This window comes from Sebastes umbrosus, chromosome 4 (assembly GCF_015220745.1).
Source record: "Sebastes umbrosus isolate fSebUmb1 chromosome 4, fSebUmb1.pri, whole genome shotgun sequence".
NCBI lineage: Eukaryota > Metazoa > Chordata > Actinopteri > Perciformes > Sebastidae > Sebastes > Sebastes umbrosus.
The window spans coordinates 14,670,563-14,688,343 of NC_051272.1; the positions used below are offsets into that span (position 1 = coordinate 14,670,563).

The window sequence follows — 17,781 nt, forward strand, 5'->3', positions numbered from 1 at the left end:
CAATAACCTGACTTTCATGTGATTGGGAAATTCTCATTTGTATATTTTACCCTAATTTTCAAACTATACCTTTCTAGATTTCCCAGAAATTGAAATGAACCGTTTTGACATGTAACAGCAAGGAACTCAAGTGTAAATAATACAATCTATTATGTCTGAATTCCATTTAATTGCCTGTTTCAGGGTCTTGGTATTGTGGATGCTGGCTCACTCTCACCCTTTCATGTCTTACTGGGACACTTGAATGGAACAGAGGCATCACTAATGTTATAGCTACTATGACAAGTCAAAATGCCTGCTGTGAAAAAGGCCTGTGGCATGCTTACCAGTCTGTACAGTCACAGGCGCTTGTCCACAGCTCTCGATCCAATGCTGGGTGACGGTGTAAACTTCAACCCTGTATTTCCTGTAAGACTCCAGCCCTCCAATCACAGCAGTGTATGACTGCAGCCCACCGGTCTCAGATAACCTGGAGATGTTGCTCATTCCAACTATGCTCTCTTGTCCTGAAGACATGTCCACATAGCGCACAACAAATGTCCATCCAACCCTTAACTGTGCATCTGTCAGCATCCAGTGGACACTAATCTGACTGACGGTAACGGGGCCGACGGTGATATTTTGAGGAGGAAGAGGTCCTGTAAGAAAGAGAACATAAACCTTTGTAGTTACATCTGTTAGCACAAGATGTTGCTTATGTGTGTGTGACAGGTTGTCAGCAGACTCACTAGTGTACGCAGTCCGTGTTTGTCCCAAGCTCCAGGTGGAGCCAGCAGGATGAGAGGCTCGAAGGGTGAAAGAGTAGACGCTCCCTGGAGACAAACCTGCCACTGTTACCCCTCTGGAGGAGAGGGAAATGGGGACCCTGACAATTTTTTTAAATCTGCTCTGGCTCTGTGTCCCCTTTCTGTCCTTTAACTTCCTGCTTCTCTCTTCTTCACCTTGACCCGACTCTCCATCTTCCTCCTCTTGGTACTGGAGGAATATCTCAAAAGATGAAAGATTAAGAGAGTTGAAGGGTGAGAGGTCACTCCAGCGAAGCTCCACATGTTGCTCTGTTACCTGAGCCAGGTCAAAGGAGAATGAGGCAGGGACTAGAGGAGCTGTGAAAGAGGGAGAAGCAGAGTAACATCATAGCAGCTTGAGAAGGAAATGAGAGAAAGAATTAATATGGTTTGGGTTAACTGGTAAGTGTTTTGCATTACTTATTTATCCTGAGATTGAGGGTAAAGAGTTGTGATGTAGCAAAATTAGAAAAAAATATGTATTTTATAAAAGTGCATTGATCATTTTAACAAGTGATATTTTAAGGATGACTCCTCAAATTGTCAAATAATGTATATGCAGTAAATGTTGTGGTTAATAAAGGTATATTACACAGGTTATTTACTCTGGCAGTGGCAGATGAAGGGTAAGGGGATGTTACAGAAGAATGGAGTGAGAAAGTATCCTGGCCCCGTGGCATTCCTCTGAAGGGCAAAACAGTCCGTCTGATTGGCTGGCAGTAATGACATCATAGTGTTTGTCGAGTTAGAGGCTGAGCCATCGGACCAGAGAGGACGCCCCTCCTCCTGTGGGAGTGACAGAAGAGAGACATTATTCACTGTACCGTATACACATGACAGACATCAGCAGCTCACTGTCATTAGAGTGAAAGTATCAAAAACAAAACTCCTCTTTAAAGGAGTAACTGCTGCCGGGGGGCTTTTCCTGTTGAGAAAGTAAATCACCTTCACCTATGCTCTTACTGGTCTATGATTTTGGAGCAGAGGATATACCCCAATATGTCAAGGCCTATTGAAGGAGGCTGGGACACGGGCGGACACGGGTCTTGGGGTAGGGGGTATGACACATGCGCAGTGTAACTGAAGCTGCGATTGTGCGTTGCGATTGGCTCAATTTCGGCAAGTTCAGACCAGATTTTAATGCGCATGTGTTGTACCCCAAAGATATGTCGCGTTGATGAAGCGTGACCCAGCCTCTTTCAATAGGCCATGCAATATGTAAGGACCTCACTGCAGGCTTCGGTCAAGGCAGCCCAAGAGAAAAACTCATTTTGTCTAGATTTGGATTTAAAAAAGTTATAATAATTTGTATCTATCTGTAATTTCTTACACTATTCTGCTAAATCATGAAAAGAAATTCTGCAAGTAGTATCAACATTTTTCACCTAATTTTCTAAGTATATTCACTATAAATAAAAAATCTACTGCATTTTGGTCATTTTGTTATAACAAATCATGATCATAATTCATTCCTTTTCTCCTTTATATGAAAAATATGTCGATGTGCCCACTACAGGAGCATTCTTTAGTGTTGACAAAATGTTGTGCAGGAAAGTTACAAGCCTCTCCTCTAAACATCCATGCAGGCGTTTTCAGTTATTCGGTTTGGTTAGACCTCTGGTCAGGTTGAAGGTGGCCCGAGCTTTGATGGGAATTTATTACGTCACAAATCTTCATCTACCAATATAAATGATAACGGCCAGCCCTAACAGGAGACTCAGGAAGATGTCACTCAATTAGTCTGTACACCCACACAGTCCTCAGAAGAAGAGGTCTAATCAGCAGATTAACTGAAAACACCTGTGTGGGTGTACAGAGGCTTTAATTATACTGCAGGATATTCTCAGATCTACTACTGTGCTGCGTTTCACTTTCCACATTTCCTCTATATCCTACAGGACCAAATTCTGCATGATTTTGACAGTCTTGCAGGACAGAATAACTGCTGAAATGAATGAGTATAAAAAGCGTGCATTGTTTTTGAAAAATATCTCAAGGTTACTGCTGATGTGGAAAGTTTAATCACTACAGGGTGTCCGATTAGAACTGGCACAGTCACAGTTTCTAAGTCGAGAGCTTTAATCACACACTTGGTCATTTCCACTTGAACAGCTTCTTTATACTTGACATAAATTATATTAAAGGTGTGTAAGGATAGATGGGTGTTACGTTATGGAAGAAATTATTATTTCCCTTTATAACCCAAATTATTCACATGATTTATGATGGCTCTTATGCATAGCATGAACAGGAATTGTTGTGAATAATAACACTAATAACAGTTAATTAACAAAAGTACAATATTTAACTCCAAATTAAGGTTACATGCACACCAAGCCTTAACAGACCCTTTTCACAGCAGACATTTAGACATGTCATAGCAGGGTAAACACAGGTGTATTTGATTAAATTAATTATGGTCCCATTCTTCAGTGAGCCAACATGCACTATACTGGAGCCCTGGCCCACCTAAATGGATCAGGGCCATAATTAATGTTATTAACTTCACCTGTGTTTACCCTTAAATGGCTGCTGTGAAAAGGGCCCATTAGTAACACAAGCACAGCTCCTGTCCTCACTCTACATTGGGCATGACAGTAGTTCAGTGCATTAAGGGAAATTAACTGCATTCTTTCCCATAAATTCCTCTAAGCATTGTGTTAAATACAAAATGGTTACTAAAAAAAAACACTATGATTTAGAAGCATTTAAAAGCTTGCAACATCCATTTTTTAAGCTAAATTGGTAAACCAATTAAATGAAGCATTTACCCTCCAAGACAGCACTTCAACTTTTAGCAACAATGCAGAAAAAAGACTGACTAACCACTTCTCCCTCTTACACTCTTTTTCTTACAAAAATAACAGAAAGACCATTCATTACTCACTTTACTTCACAACAGACTGCACACCAACAAGGTCCGGCAACTGAAGTCCCAAAGCCATACTATCTAAGGTTACTTCTCTCCGCTGCTGCTGCTAACACTTTCTTAATTGACAATAATTAGAGCTGGCTGTGTGGCATCACCTTAGCTGCATATGATTGGTGGAACAAACGTCAATCAATAAATCAATAAATCAATAAATCAATAAAACAACCAATCAGAGCCATAGAACATAAAACAGTCCTGCCTTCTCAATCGGTGGCCTTTTTTTACAGGTTTGTAAATATTTAATTAAAAGGGTTTCTCGACAAATCCCTCTTTAAATTACAAAATGCATAGTTATTCAAGAAAACTCTCAAAGGTGAATGTGTATTAAATAATACATAAATATGCCCATTCTCAAAAGAAACTACTCTGACAATGTAAAGTCACAATACAAATTAATTATTTATTATGGCTCTTACACATAGGATGAAAAAAGAAAAACAGCCTATACTCCAGAGTACCACTCCTTAAAGTGTATGTTTGTGTAATAAGGCTACCTGCTGGTCATTGAGTCCGGTCCATAACAGCAGCAGGTTGTTATGGCTCAGCAGGTGAGAGGATATGAAAAGCAGATCTTCCACGGTCTTAAAGTCAGCCAGGTGACTCCCGGCAGCCAGGCCTCTGCAGCTGTGCTGGGCATCGCTCCAGGTCAAACCCGTCGCTCTCACAGTGTAGCAGCTTCTCCCATCGGCCAACCAGTCAGGGGGGCACTGAGCTGGAGACAGAACTTGTCATCAACTAATATTTCAAATTGCGGTCATATGATGGATTGATTGTGGTAAAGCAATACCTGTACAATACCTGTTTCCATGCCACGGCTGAGTCTCTGCTTCAAGGTCATATTAAGATGTTTGATGAATGTAGTCACCACAACTTTGGCCTTGAAGCGTGTGCCAGGCTGGAGACCTTTAACTGTGTACCGAGAGTTTGCCTCCGATGAGTTTATGTTGAAGACGTGTGCGACAGCTTGTGTGTGAGTGCTGTATAGACTCAATGTGGATAGGCTTTGTTGTCTGTGAAGTTTCCACGTCAGGAGAGCAGTAGTTGCCGTGCTGTATACATGAAGGGAGGACAGGGAGACTGGAACTGGACACAAATACACAAGGGAAAGAGTAGAGACAAGATGAAATATGTATTATACCAAACATTAATCATGCATGTTTTTTTTCTCCATCAGGACTGTGGTATTCAGAGACACTCACTGAAGTGAAAAGTCTTTGCCTCAAGAGTAGTATCATTTCTGCTGGCTCTCAGTGTGACTGTATATCCTCTTGGGTCCTCAACCAATCGCAGTGACATTTTGCAGTCAGGGGTGCACGCTGAATGATCAATGGGCTCCACATACACCTGCAGAGATGTGACAATTTAGTTCTCAAAATAAACAAACTAATGAAACTGAACCAGAGTAAATCTGCCATTGTGCTCTTACCAGATGGTTACTTGCAGTCCTGCAGGTGACTGTGTAGGTGTCTGGACCTTTAGTCGAAGGGAAGGACTGAAATACAACTTCAACCTCAACAGGGTTTAAATGTTGTTCACAGGTCAGCAAGAAGACCACCTGAGGAGGAGGAAAGTAATGTGTGTAATGGTGCCTTCAAATGGGGTCGTGTTTACCGTGTTCACAAGAAGAGTCCATATGAGCCCCCCCCTTTTGTGGTATTCACGACCTTGTAAGTGGAAAGTTTCTGAAAGTTCCTGGGGTTAACGAGTTTGCAACGTGTTTGACGTTGTCAGAAATGGCGGAGGCCATGGTAGTTAACTTTTTGGAGCGTAATAAGTTAAAGGGACTGTTTGTAAGAATCAGAAATGTTTTGGTGTTTCCGTGTAGTTTGTGTTGGAGTCTTGTCTGGACAGCGTAGCCACACGCGAGCGCGCATGGGACATCGACCCGGATTGATTTATACGTGTAAGAAGTTACAAACAGTCCCTTTAATATATTGTAATTTTAGTCGTATATTGTTTTTTTTCATAATTTTATATGTCTGAGTGAAATGTTGATATTCCCAACTGCCTCATCTTTTTCCTCATTCATCATCATCATCATTATGCTTTCGCATTTCCTGCATTATGTTACCCACTTGCTAGCTTGCTAAACTGTTAGCCTCTGTGGCTTCTAGACAGCAATAGCTGTGTTCTCACGACTTAACCACTTGAACGCCAAGCATACACGATTCCCATGTTGTAAACACGTGCTCAGTTTCATTTGAAGGCACCAACAGAAACAAAAAATCCTGAATACCTTAAGAGGGATTGCCTTCATGCTAGACAGTGCTCGTGTAACATGCACGGGCAACCGCCCGGATATGTAAACAAAACACAAAGAGGCTGCATGGATTACAACACACATGTTTACTGCTATATTAATGCTCTGAATATCTAATTCAGCACCTTTAAATATAATTACAATACACCTGTGAAGATAAATAAGCATTATTGAATTCAAGCTTTATAGAGAACTGAAAGTGTTGCAGGAAGTGTTTTCTCTTACCTGGCATAAACTAGCAAGTACCCACAGATGCTCTGTTCCACCCATTGGAAATGTCACTCCATCCCATCAATCAAGCATATCTTCCAGCTGTCACTGATCCACCTGGGTACATACAGTCACGTCCACAGCATGCTTCCAAGGCAAGAGAAACAGCAGATCCTGAGCTGTGCTTTCAGCCATTGGTATAGACTCATGAATGAACCCAAGACGCTTCCCCTGTGCGTAAACATAGTTGTGGAAAGTCCCAAGCCCCAAACTATTTTGGCTTGCTGACGCACAGCTGAGCGTAAAAAAAAGAAGAAGCTATTAACCGTTTGTAACTTTTTCATTACATAGCTATGTTAAATCCTGGGGAAATCTCTCCTTGTTTTAACTTCAGTTTTACGCACAGAGGCTGGACTTTGAATTTAGCGCGCAATGGCTGTTTCCCTCGAGAAGCAAGTCTTTATGTGAAGGAGCAACAGAGAGAGAGAGAGAGAGATCGTGGATGTATGAGTTCAACCCAATTTGCTCTGCCTCTTTGTTGGGATAAGAGCAGTTCACCATGGCAACCCTTGGGCACATGGCCACTCCAGAGCTGGTGGGGAGGCTGGGGATGTGGGGCATACTGAGGGGAAGAGGAGAGGGATAAGAGAGAGATGTGCTGGGGCTTTGAGGGGGGAAATTGAGATGTGCTCACTGCAGGGCAAAGCCACCAGCTTCATGCCTTCGGGATGACCAACAGTCAGCCAAGTCTGTCACAGCAGCAGACATTGTTGTTTTCATAACCTCTAAAATAAGCATGCAGCTCCAAATTGTTCATAACAGTACAGCGGTGAGAATGGTTTTGGCTCGGGCGTGGGGTGTGGTGGAAGCGCTGGCCCATGTGGAATGACAGGAATGTGAAAGGGAGAAATGATTGACAGACAGGGAGCTGAGTCCACTGAGGGGGTTCTGTTATGAAGAGGAGACTCCCACACAGCAATAAACCTCTAGGGGTGAAGCACAAACACATGTCAGCACGAGAAATGCTGAATCAGGATGAGTGGGTGCGTTTAATAAGGGTTTGAGACTCAAAATAAAAAGAAATAAAAGAGAAAACTCGAAGGGTGAGTTAAAAGGACACATTGCAGGTCATGAGGACAGTCAGTCTTGCAATAATTCAGAAAAAGACACTGTTAAATCTTTTATTCCCCTACTTTACTTCAAAATACAGAAACTACAAAGAGCGCAAGGGTCACATTTTAGAAACTCGTTAAACTTTTCTAAGGAAAACACAGCTTAGCACAACACTTTCATTTGTACAAAGGCTACTTTTATCTCCTAAGACAAACCAAAATGCATATACAGTATTTGAAACCCAACAGCGGATATAAAAAATGCAACAACAACTGTGTCAATATGATATTAATTGTTAATATACAGTAGGATAAGAGGCTAATGGCATCGTACCACCACTTGAAAGCACTAGAAAGCTGACTGGGTTGGCACAGCAGTTCTTCAAGAAAATAAAGACTAATGTGCAGACAAAACTACTTAAAAACAATCTCCCACTTACATCAGTTACTTTTAAGTTACAACTACGACTCAGGGTCAGTGTTGTAAAGTGTACTATGGTGACAAATAAAATGAAACATGGCTGGTTTTCATGCTTGTTCATACTGTAAAAATCGGATTTATCCCTTCATTCATACATTCTCTCTCAGTCATTTTTCTGCCTGGACTGTGTTTTTAGTTCCACTGGCAGGAACAGTCCAGAGGCTCCTGGAAGTTGTACTCCACGACTGTGGCGTTGCGAGAGCAGTAGAGCGTGACGGAGCGGGTTTGCAGTCCACTCTCGCGGCAGCACTTACAGAACCGGGCGTGACTGTTGATGTTAAAGTTGAATATGGTGGCAGACGGGCATTTCCCATCACAAGAATAGACTGTTACCTGTAAGAGGAGGGAGACAGGATGAGGACAGGAGGAGGCATAAGGAAATGCATGATTGTGTGTGTTTTTTTATAATAATAATAATTTTGTTTCTGCCTCCTCATCTAGTTAACATGTCTCTCTCTTCTCTCACCGGTGCGTTGCTCCTGCAGTCATCTTTTCTAATGGTAGTTCGAATGGCCACACGTTTGCATGTCTTACCATCCTCTTTACCTACACACGTTCACACAGAAATAAGATGCACACACAGAGTAACACTCAGAAATAACAATAAATTACATTAAAGATGCAGTCGGGAACTTTGCAAATATGATAAAAAAAAGTTATTTTTATGAAACACTAACTATGTCCTGACAGTAGTGCATGACAGATAATCTGAAAAAAAATCATGTTCCTCTGTGTCCTCCTCTGCTCCTAATAGCATTTACAAGATTGTACTGCGCCCGAACAAAAACAACCAATCAGAGCCGCGGAGTCTCTACAGCAGCTGTCAATCACTGCTCGCAAATCTGGCAAACTCCGACCAAACGGTCAAACTAGGCAGCGCTGATCAAATATGAATCAATATTCTGTTATTGTGATGCCTATTTCTCTCCTCAAATGTACAGTAAAAGAATATTGATGATTGACAGCTGCTGTAGAGACTCCTCGGCTCTAATTGGTTGTTTTCCTTCGGCGCTATGAAATCTTTCAAATGCCATTAGGAGCACCAGAGGACACAGAAGGAACATGATTTTTTTCAGATAATCTGTCTGATGCACTACTGTCAGTATATAGTCAGTGTTTCATAAAAATATATATTTATCATATTTGCAAAGTTCCCGACTGCAGCTTTAATGTAATTTTGTTTTCTAAAAATAACTTTTCATATTTGCTCAAAGTTACCGACTTCAGCTTTAACAGCAGAAAACATGAAGATGCAAGTTCAAACATTCACAAAGAAATGCACACACACACACACACTGATAAACATGCTCACACACAAACACACTCTTTGATCATTTTACCGCAGAGATCTGTCACTCACACAACCCTGAAAGGTCTATTGAGCCGGGCTCTTTGTTGCCCAGCAGTAGGAGCTTGTTTTGATTGACAGTTGGGTGACGGGAGGGCACAGTTCTCACAGCAGAGATCCGGCTCTAAACTCAACCTCACTTTTAAGCCAATCACAGCTGGACAAAAGGATTCTTAGTAGGGCTGGAATGTAGGAGAAGAGTACATGAACTCCAGCTTTTTCTTAATGGATGAATGTGTAACACTGGAGCTTATTATGTTTCACAACTGGCGTCAACACTTTGATTTGATAAAGCCTTCTCTATTATATTCAACACTGCATATTGTCTGATGGATGGTTTTTCGCACTAGAGATTTATGCAAGGTTAGATGTTGTTCGTGTTGTAGTGTGTTTTGGGGGTTAAAGGGACAGTGTGTAGGATTTGGCGGCATCTAGTGGTGTGTTTGCAGATTGCAACCAACTGAGTACCCCTCCGCTCACTCCTCCCTTTTCCAAGACTACTGTAACGTGAGCCGCCAAGTGCAAAACCGTGCTAACGCCGTTCGCCTCGCTCAGAGGTCATCCTTACCATAATGACACAATTTTAGGAGCAACGGAAGTCAGACGGCGGCTGGCGGTATCACGGTTTTGCACTCTGCAGCTCACGTTACTGCAGTTTCACAAGTGTGTCGGAGAACTACGGTAGCCTTCAGGTAACGTAAAAACGTGAAAGGTTCTCTCTAGAGCCAGTGTTTGGTTTGTCCGTTCTGGGCTACTGTAGAAACATGGCAGAGCAACATGGCGGACTCCGTGAAGAGGACCCGCTCCCTATATAGATATGAAGGGCTCATTCTAAGCTAACGAAAACAAGATTCTTAGTTACAGGTGATTATACACAAATGAAGACATAGTTATGAATATTATATTCCATTTCTGCAAATAGATCCACCCGAAATGTTACACACTGTTACCTTTAACCAGTGAGAGGAAGAAAGTGAAAAGACAAAACAACATATTAGACAAAAGATTCACATTCACACAAAGCTTGAAAGTGCAAGTGAATGAGTCACTGGATGCCAAAGAATCATTGTCAGTGGGAAAGTGCATGATGGTGGTACCTGTGTCACAGTTAGTACTACCAGTGGGGGTTACGGGATTAACGGTAAACGGTAAAACACCCACTCCAGAACCTAGGAGCATCGTCAGGATCACATGAGAACACACACAAGGTTACGTTTGGTTCAGAAAACACAGTTCAGCGTCACATACAAACACACAGAGGATGGAATCAGTGCAGCTGGCATGCACGTGGGTTTCACTTCTTTTTTGGGCCACTCCGGGCAGCCAGCCAAGGAACTCAGTCATTTGATGTACTACAAAGAGCAGCTCAGCAGGGCAAACTCTAACCCCTGCACCATCTCGCATCCTCATTGGTAAAACACTCACTGTGGAGCAACCTGATTGGCCAAACTGCAAGGTCGCTGCAAAAGCGGGCAAGCGGGCGAGGCTGCAATGCCGAATCCACAGAGAGAGAAAAATATCACCACTGCATGTTTATTAAAGCCTTTATCCACACTTAGAAATGTCTTATTACTCAATATCATTTTGTAAAGTCGACATGAAGAACAGTTCATAGGTCTTAGTAATTATATTAAATGTTGTCATATTTCATCATTTTATTTAATTTTTAAATTATTATTTCCTCTTGTATAAGTCAACAGAAGATTTGGGGACACACTGGGAAAGCCAGGGATTTGGGGAAATGTAATGATAGGCCAACAACAGGCTTTATCTCCACCCTATACAACAGGCCACACCCCCAACCACTCAGCCAATAAGCCCATCCACTGCAAGGCAACAAGGCGCCGCTCACCCCTCTGATTGACAGCTCAAAGCGTTAACAGCAGCATCAAATAAATATGGAAACTCACATGTCCTGCAGCAACCGTCCACATAGCTCTGAACCACACCGCCATTCTGCAAGAAGAGAGTAAGACGAGAAACTAGTTAAAGGGCAACACAAAATAAACATTTTAATACATAATATGGCTGCACCAATCAATTAGCCTCCAGTCATAATTGACGGATAGTTGAAAGTTGATAAATAAATATGTCAACTGCTCCATCAAAGAATAAAGACTCAATCTTTGTAATGTATGTTACGTAAAATGTGAGTGTATAGTGCATCTACTTTTATAAACTATTATTGTGCATTACACAGGTTATAAATGGGACTGATGTAAACAACAAGTGTCTTAAAGAGTTTAACCTTAAATTCATATATATAGTACATTTACAGGTCCTGACCTGAACACACTCTGTGTCATTGAAAGGTGGGCAAACAACCCCAGAAGCAAGTATCACCGCTCCCACTGTTGTTTCCATGCAGTCGAAACGAGTGCAGTTCTCCACCCAGGAACTCCCTGCCTGCACACACACAATCAGAATCAATACTGCTCAAAGAGCGGAGCATTGAGCACATGTGGATGCGTCTGTTCTTACAGCGAAAAGCTCCATTGTCCCGTTTTCGTTGGTGAAAGTACAGGAGACATTTTTACAGGAGCCGCAGCACACCTGAGGGTCCGTGGACGTTACGTACACCTGGTGCTAAAAAGATGAGCCGAATGCAGAAGTGAGGGATGAGTACAAGATGCAGAAGGGAAGACAAGTGTATGAGGCACGGCATGATGAAATCAGAAAAATGCTTCTCACAGTGACTATGTGATCTATCAAATTGTGCTAAATGGTTTGGATACGTACTGGCCCACATTTTTGGGAGCAGTTGATGGAGGTTATTTCCATGGCGTAGAAACCAGAGTCTGGATCTTTGTGATGCAGGCAGTGGACAGTGTAACACAAGTCTTCTACTCCTTCAAAGTACTGAACCAGAGACTGGCCTGGGCCCAGCACTGTTACCCCTTGGAAAAGACACACCTCTGCCTTCTCTACACACACACACGAACATAGGATAAATAATCATACCATACCATAAGTGACAAATAAAAACCTTTTTTCATGGTAAATATGAAGGTGCCAGGGAGCCTGGAGATCGGGCAGTGTGAAGCAGTAGATGAAACAATGTCTACAACATTTTTGATTGTTTTCTACCTGTTACAATGCAAGAAAATCTGTGTTTCTAGACCAGAAAACCCCATGTGCCATAGAAAAATTTAAATTCTATCAAAATAACTAAGAAACACTACTAAACAGTTTAACGTTTGACATTACACTACAATTACCAATTAAATTGTCGTGCCCCTATTCAATACTTTTGAACTCTAATACAGTGCATGGCCTAATTGTCCACTCGAAATATTATGATGTTATGTGTAAATCTGTAAATAAGTAAAGTTAAAACAGGCAGAGCTTGTCAAATATTGGTTTCTGTTCATGACCTAAACATCCATTTAATAGATTACGATGCAAATGTAAATGTAAGATGTAAATCTGTTATATTAACATGGCCGATAGTTTCATTGAACTTAGTCAACATATAGTGTTTAAACCGGGGTGTGCAATGTACATATATTGTAATTTATTAAAAATATGCTCAAGCCATATAAAGTCTACAGCATGTCAGTTGTCACACTAGTGTCAGTTGTGTGTCTGTGTGCTTTCATGCTTGCGTTACACATACGGCATGTATGCTGAGGACAGCCACAGTTGGTTCTGCTGTCTGGAACCTCGACCAGCACTTCCCCCTGAGAGAAAAACAAGACTGCTGACTTCACTGAATTTTCTCACTTTTTCTTCCTTCAAGCAAAGACCTGATTACAGAGTGACTTGCGATGCTGCTTTTTTGCTGACTTACCACCTGACAGATGGGGAGAGAGCTGTCCTCACATTGGCATTCTGGGAGTGACAGAGAAAGTTAAAAAGAGAGGTGGCGTGAAGTTTACGCAAGTACGTGACAGGCATAACAACTTAAGATTAATCAAATCATCAACTCAACACACACCGGTGACAAACAGGATGTATATGTGTGTATGTGAGTGTTTTTGAGTGTGTACCGCAGTTGTGCTGCGGGCAGCAATGTCCAGGGACAGCAGTTTGAACCAAAGAGAGACCAGGTGCACAGGTCACAAATGATTCAGGGCACAGGTTGACATCACACACTGCAACACATGGGAGAAAGTACAAACATGACTTTGAAGACACAGACACAAAAACACACACATATATACACACACTTACCACAATGGTACTGCGGACAGCAGCTGTTGGTGGTGTTTAGATCCACAGCCAGAATTTCTCCATGCGAACAAGTTGGAATGGGTTCAATACACGACTCACACACTGCTCAGACAGAAAAAACAAACCGCAAATTCAGTTTTGTTGCTGTAATTGATGGAGGTGCCAAAGATGGAGACATAGCAGATGGTCAACCTCCCACCAAAGACTTCTGATTTCAGTTTTAGACTGACATGTGAACCCCAATTAAAACTTACCACACAAGTAAGAGTAGCAGCAGGATTTCGCCCCCCTGACCTCCACTAGGAACTGATCTTCCCTGCAGTTGGGGGCAGACACAGGAGGGCATGCCATGGGGTCACACTCTGAGAAAGACCAGTCACAGCAAAGTGTTTAGTGGAAGCAAAAGTTCAAGCCAAACATCACATTAAACAGAGTTTACAACATGTCGGAAAACTTTACAGGAAAGAGTGGAGAAATGAAAAATTGTTTTCACCGCATCTGTACTCGGGGCAGCACGACAGAGCGCTGTAACCAATCACGAGCCTGTTCCCATTATCACAAGGTGGAGCTTCGCTGTCACAGATGGTCATGTTGCACTCTGACAAGGAGGAAAGATAATTTAAAGGGTCATATGTTCACTGAAATGTTATGATTTTTGCTAGTATTTGGGGATACTGGATAGCTACAGAATTGACCCTTCGCAAAGTCCCTCCCCTCGAACCCCTCTTATGCTTTTTAATGATTGTAACAGTGAATAAATACCTACTGGCTTTACAGGAACAGTGTTGTTGTCCTTAAATTCATTATCTTCTGTCTAGATCACCAGGTGATGTGGTGGTTCACTTTTACACTCCTATCTTCATCTTTTTAACCTGTTTTCGCTGCTGAATCAGTTTGACATCATGATATATCCTTCAAACACATCTTGTGGACCCTTCTGTCTGCTTCTCTCTGAAATCCCTTTTCATTTTTCAACATCAGCAATATAATATTACCATAAAGGGTGAGACTTAAAGGTAGAACGAAGGGAAAAGATTAAACCACCATCTCTCGAATACAATCTCCAGAAGTTCGTATTTGGATCAGACGCTTTGTTTGGCAAAGAATAACCTAATCTTTAAACTCACCACAGATCTTCTTTGGGCAGCAGGCTCCTTCTTGCAACACATCCAGCACATACTCTCCCTCCCTCTCACACAGCGGTGTAGGGACAGAGTTGCATTCTGGCTCCACAGCCACCACAGAGCCATTCTCAACACACTTGTACAGACAGCAGCTGCGAGCAGAGCCATTCCACACCTCGCCCGGGGCCCGGGGGTTACCCTCATTATCTGTGCACACTGGATACATCAGAACCAGAAGTAAATACACACTGTATGTGAGTCCAGGAGTATTGTACAGTCCAAAACTGATTCTGACTCTCTGACATTGCAGTTTTCATCACAAAGGCATGTAATTACTCTGTCACTCACCACAGCGATCCTCAGTTACACAGTAAGGGGAGTCAGCGCGGTGCAGGATGGTTCCACTGCGGCACACACACTCCTCTCTGATGAAGGAGCAGGTGGTCTCTTCGTAGTACTCTCTGTTCAGACAGGTGCGGCTGGCGCAGGTGCTCACACATGGCTGATACTCCTTGCCGGGGGGACACCGCAATGCTACGGGATGACAGGCACTTAGCAATGCATGAGCAAATGAGAAACACAAATGAGTACATCTGCCTACGTGTGTGTCATTTCTTTGCCCGTGTCTCCTTACGGCAGAAGTTGTGTCGTCTCCAGCTGATGCAGACTTGATGTGTGTAGCAGACCGCCACGTACGCCGCCAGAAAGTCACACTGGTGATCCTTGTAGTGCAGGTCCCCTGCCCACATGATGTCGCAGAACTGCTCCGGAGCGACCTGCAAACGCACAACCAGACCAAAGTCATGTAGGGCTCCAACTAATGATTATTTTCATTATCAACCTGTTGATTTTATTTAGATTACACAATTAATGGTCTTTAAAATGTTAGAAAAAAGGTTCAAAATGGCAATCACAATTTCATACAGTGACGTTTTCAAATAGCTTGTTTTATCCGACCAACAGTTCAAAACCCAAAGACATTAAATTCACAAGGATATAAAATAGAGACAAAGCTGGAACCAGAGTGTGATTATTTTTTTCTTCATCGACTCATCAATTAATCGACTTATCTTTTTAGTACTGAAGTCATGGCAAAGTAACTCAACACGACCAAGCTTGTAAAATGCTGTGTGACTACTGTAGCTACCTTGCTGTGGCATGGCATGAATGCTCTCTGGCGGAGCATGGAGAGACAGGTGGAGCAGTCCTCGATGGTGCAGTTGTCTCCGACTCTGCGCGTGTGTTCGGTTTCATCCGTGGTGTGGACTCTCCATGCCTGCAGGAAGAGCCCCATGTCTCCCACCTCTCTGACCACCGTACCATTGGGCAGCTTCAGGTCATCTTCTGGGTTCCCATCACAACAACCTGACATAACAGGCAGACAGATGTTTGGTGTAAGTGTGTGTGTGTGAGTTATATTGCTGCTTGTTTATTGAGCAATGTACCAGTATATATGTGACAAATGAAGGGGTTTACCAAATATCTTCTTTTTTTTTTACATTCAAAGCTTCGATTGCAGTATTCAAATGAAACTTTGAATGTCTACTGTCATATTTTATGATTTCATCAACCTATTAAAAAAAATCCTCTGAACAAAATCCTCAATTTGGATAAAGTGATTAATTGGATTGAATTCTTTTTTATTAAATCAACTTTCTTTAATGAATAAAGTCAGTTTTGTCAACATAAATACATGTAAGTGCGGACTGAGGACTGAGTGCCACGGCGTTCGCTGTGTGTGTGTGTGTGTGTGTGTGTGTGTGTGTGTGTTTGAGAGAGCGAGAGAGAACGAAGCTTTGATGCTTCAAACTATTTGGTACAGCCCTAGAAAAATGTGTGTGTGAAACTGCTTAATCAAACCAAATGGCTCTCAACATCTCAAATTGTCATATCCCATTATGACTCAAGTCAGAGCGATGCTGCTGTTTAGACATTAAGCCTCTAGGTGCTGATAGCTAACACTTAAATAAATGAGGATGGCGCTGATGTAGTCAAAGCCGGCGTGTTTGTGTGGACTCACCACAGAGGCCTCGAGTGGGCACAGACGCATTATAAGGAGCGATGTACTGCAGCACCATGATGCCAGTGCTGTGATACCATTGTATGCTGACCCCGCCAGGTGTGTGGATCAGGTACATGCTGCCTGTGTCTTCCACGTAGAGAGCGTGACGGGAGTATGGAAGTCTAGCAGGTCTGTAGTTTACCGTCACCTAGAGACGGATGGACACAAAAGAACCATATTAATTACTTGGGATAAGTTGAAGTCTTGGCAGTGAATTAGGTAAAGAAACTCACCTTGCGATCCAGTCGGTTAATAATGATTCTGTAGGAGGAGGTAGTAATGTTCAGCTTTTTAAAACACAGACCAGATGTTCCACCTGTAGGACTCTGTATGGGCGTGAAATTAGAGAATGTAATAATACAAAATAATATTTATTGAATGAATAACAGCTTTTGATTTTTTGATGCAAACACAATGAATGAAAGGGGGAGAAGAGACTGTACTCACAGTTCGTCTGATGGAGTTTACACTCTACAAAGAAAAACAAAACATTTCACAAAAAAATATATAGTTTTCAGATGTCTTATGATACAGTTCATATTTTATTCTTTGTACATTACCTGGCTGGTCGGACATTTCTCCACGGTGCCAATAATAGTCTCTCCGGGCAGGTTAACCAGGATGTAGGAGCCGTTATCGTACAAGGCCACGTTGTTGCCATCAAATGTGATGACACGCAGGTCTGACATCACAGTGCAGCGACCTGGCAAAAGCAAATTGTATCAATAAAATCAAGATCATTGCAGCAAACGATTCTACGGAGTCTAATACCTACACCTGCCTATTTCCTGATTCACTGGGGAAATCAGATTTTTAACGTAAACAACCAAACTTACAGGGGCACTGCCACAGTGGGCAGCAGGCATCTGTGTTGATGAGGATGGGCAGGCCCAGCAGACTGCACTGGGGCTGGGTGGTGTTGTAGCGACAGTGTAGAGAGGAGTTGTGAAGAAGCAGCTCTCCATTGAAACAGATCAGCTCAGCACACTCATCGATGCGGTAGGAGTACGGAGGCTATAGGAACAATAAGGCATGTTTACATGTCACAGCACTCCTTCATAGACATCTGCAGACTTTTTTTTTGCATCAGCAAACACAAACATTTGCATTTCTATACAATAATCTGTTTTTCCAAGTCTCGATATTCACCCATTATTACACACAGTAGTGCCTACCTGTACATACAGATATATTATGGCTTCATTCACATTGTAATAGTATGCATATTGATCTAAAAAGTGTACGGTGTAATGTTTATACTAATATTTCTGTAAGTGGCACAAAAAGCATTTCA

At 42.2% G+C, this 17,781-nt stretch overlaps 2 protein-coding genes across 3 annotated transcripts in view; both read right to left on the reverse strand.

Moving 5' to 3' along the window:
* Positions 1–6,592, reverse strand: part of ptprq (protein tyrosine phosphatase receptor type Q) — a 50,897-nt gene extending 44,305 nt beyond the window's left edge. Inside the window, exons 1-8 of one of the 2 annotated variants that reach the window (XM_037767365.1) lie at positions 6,203–6,592; positions 5,144–5,272; positions 4,917–5,061; positions 4,516–4,800; positions 4,212–4,429; positions 1,391–1,571; positions 729–1,103; positions 327–638 (exon numbers count right to left, since the gene is read on the reverse strand). In XM_037767365.1, the coding sequence (XP_037623293.1) occupies positions 327–638; positions 729–1,103; positions 1,391–1,571; positions 4,212–4,429; positions 4,516–4,800; positions 4,917–5,061; positions 5,144–5,272; positions 6,203–6,247 (1,690 nt within the window). In that variant the 5' untranslated portion in view covers positions 6,248–6,592. The remainder of the gene's footprint in view (positions 1–326; positions 639–728; positions 1,104–1,390; positions 1,572–4,211; positions 4,430–4,515; positions 4,801–4,916; positions 5,062–5,143; positions 5,273–6,202) is intronic. The other variant, XM_037767366.1, reaches the window with a different exon arrangement.
* A 626-nt stretch (positions 6,593–7,218) lies between these two features.
* otogl (otogelin-like) overlaps positions 7,219–17,781 on the reverse strand; it is a 32,931-nt gene continuing 22,368 nt past the window's right edge. Inside the window, exons 37-57 of the mRNA XM_037766035.1 lie at positions 17,324–17,501; positions 17,048–17,190; positions 16,935–16,958; positions 16,721–16,813; positions 16,446–16,635; positions 15,573–15,790; positions 15,060–15,201; positions 14,774–14,959; positions 14,429–14,641; positions 13,795–13,899; positions 13,556–13,663; positions 13,302–13,403; positions 13,118–13,222; positions 12,919–12,959; positions 12,745–12,808; positions 11,868–12,052; positions 11,610–11,714; positions 11,415–11,534; positions 11,039–11,084; positions 8,247–8,326; positions 7,219–8,113 (exon numbers count right to left, since the gene is read on the reverse strand). Of these exons, the coding sequence (XP_037621963.1) occupies positions 7,913–8,113; positions 8,247–8,326; positions 11,039–11,084; positions 11,415–11,534; positions 11,610–11,714; positions 11,868–12,052; positions 12,745–12,808; positions 12,919–12,959; positions 13,118–13,222; positions 13,302–13,403; positions 13,556–13,663; positions 13,795–13,899; positions 14,429–14,641; positions 14,774–14,959; positions 15,060–15,201; positions 15,573–15,790; positions 16,446–16,635; positions 16,721–16,813; positions 16,935–16,958; positions 17,048–17,190; positions 17,324–17,501 (2,649 nt within the window). The 3' untranslated portion in view covers positions 7,219–7,912. The remainder of the gene's footprint in view (positions 8,114–8,246; positions 8,327–11,038; positions 11,085–11,414; positions 11,535–11,609; positions 11,715–11,867; positions 12,053–12,744; positions 12,809–12,918; positions 12,960–13,117; positions 13,223–13,301; positions 13,404–13,555; positions 13,664–13,794; positions 13,900–14,428; positions 14,642–14,773; positions 14,960–15,059; positions 15,202–15,572; positions 15,791–16,445; positions 16,636–16,720; positions 16,814–16,934; positions 16,959–17,047; positions 17,191–17,323; positions 17,502–17,781) is intronic.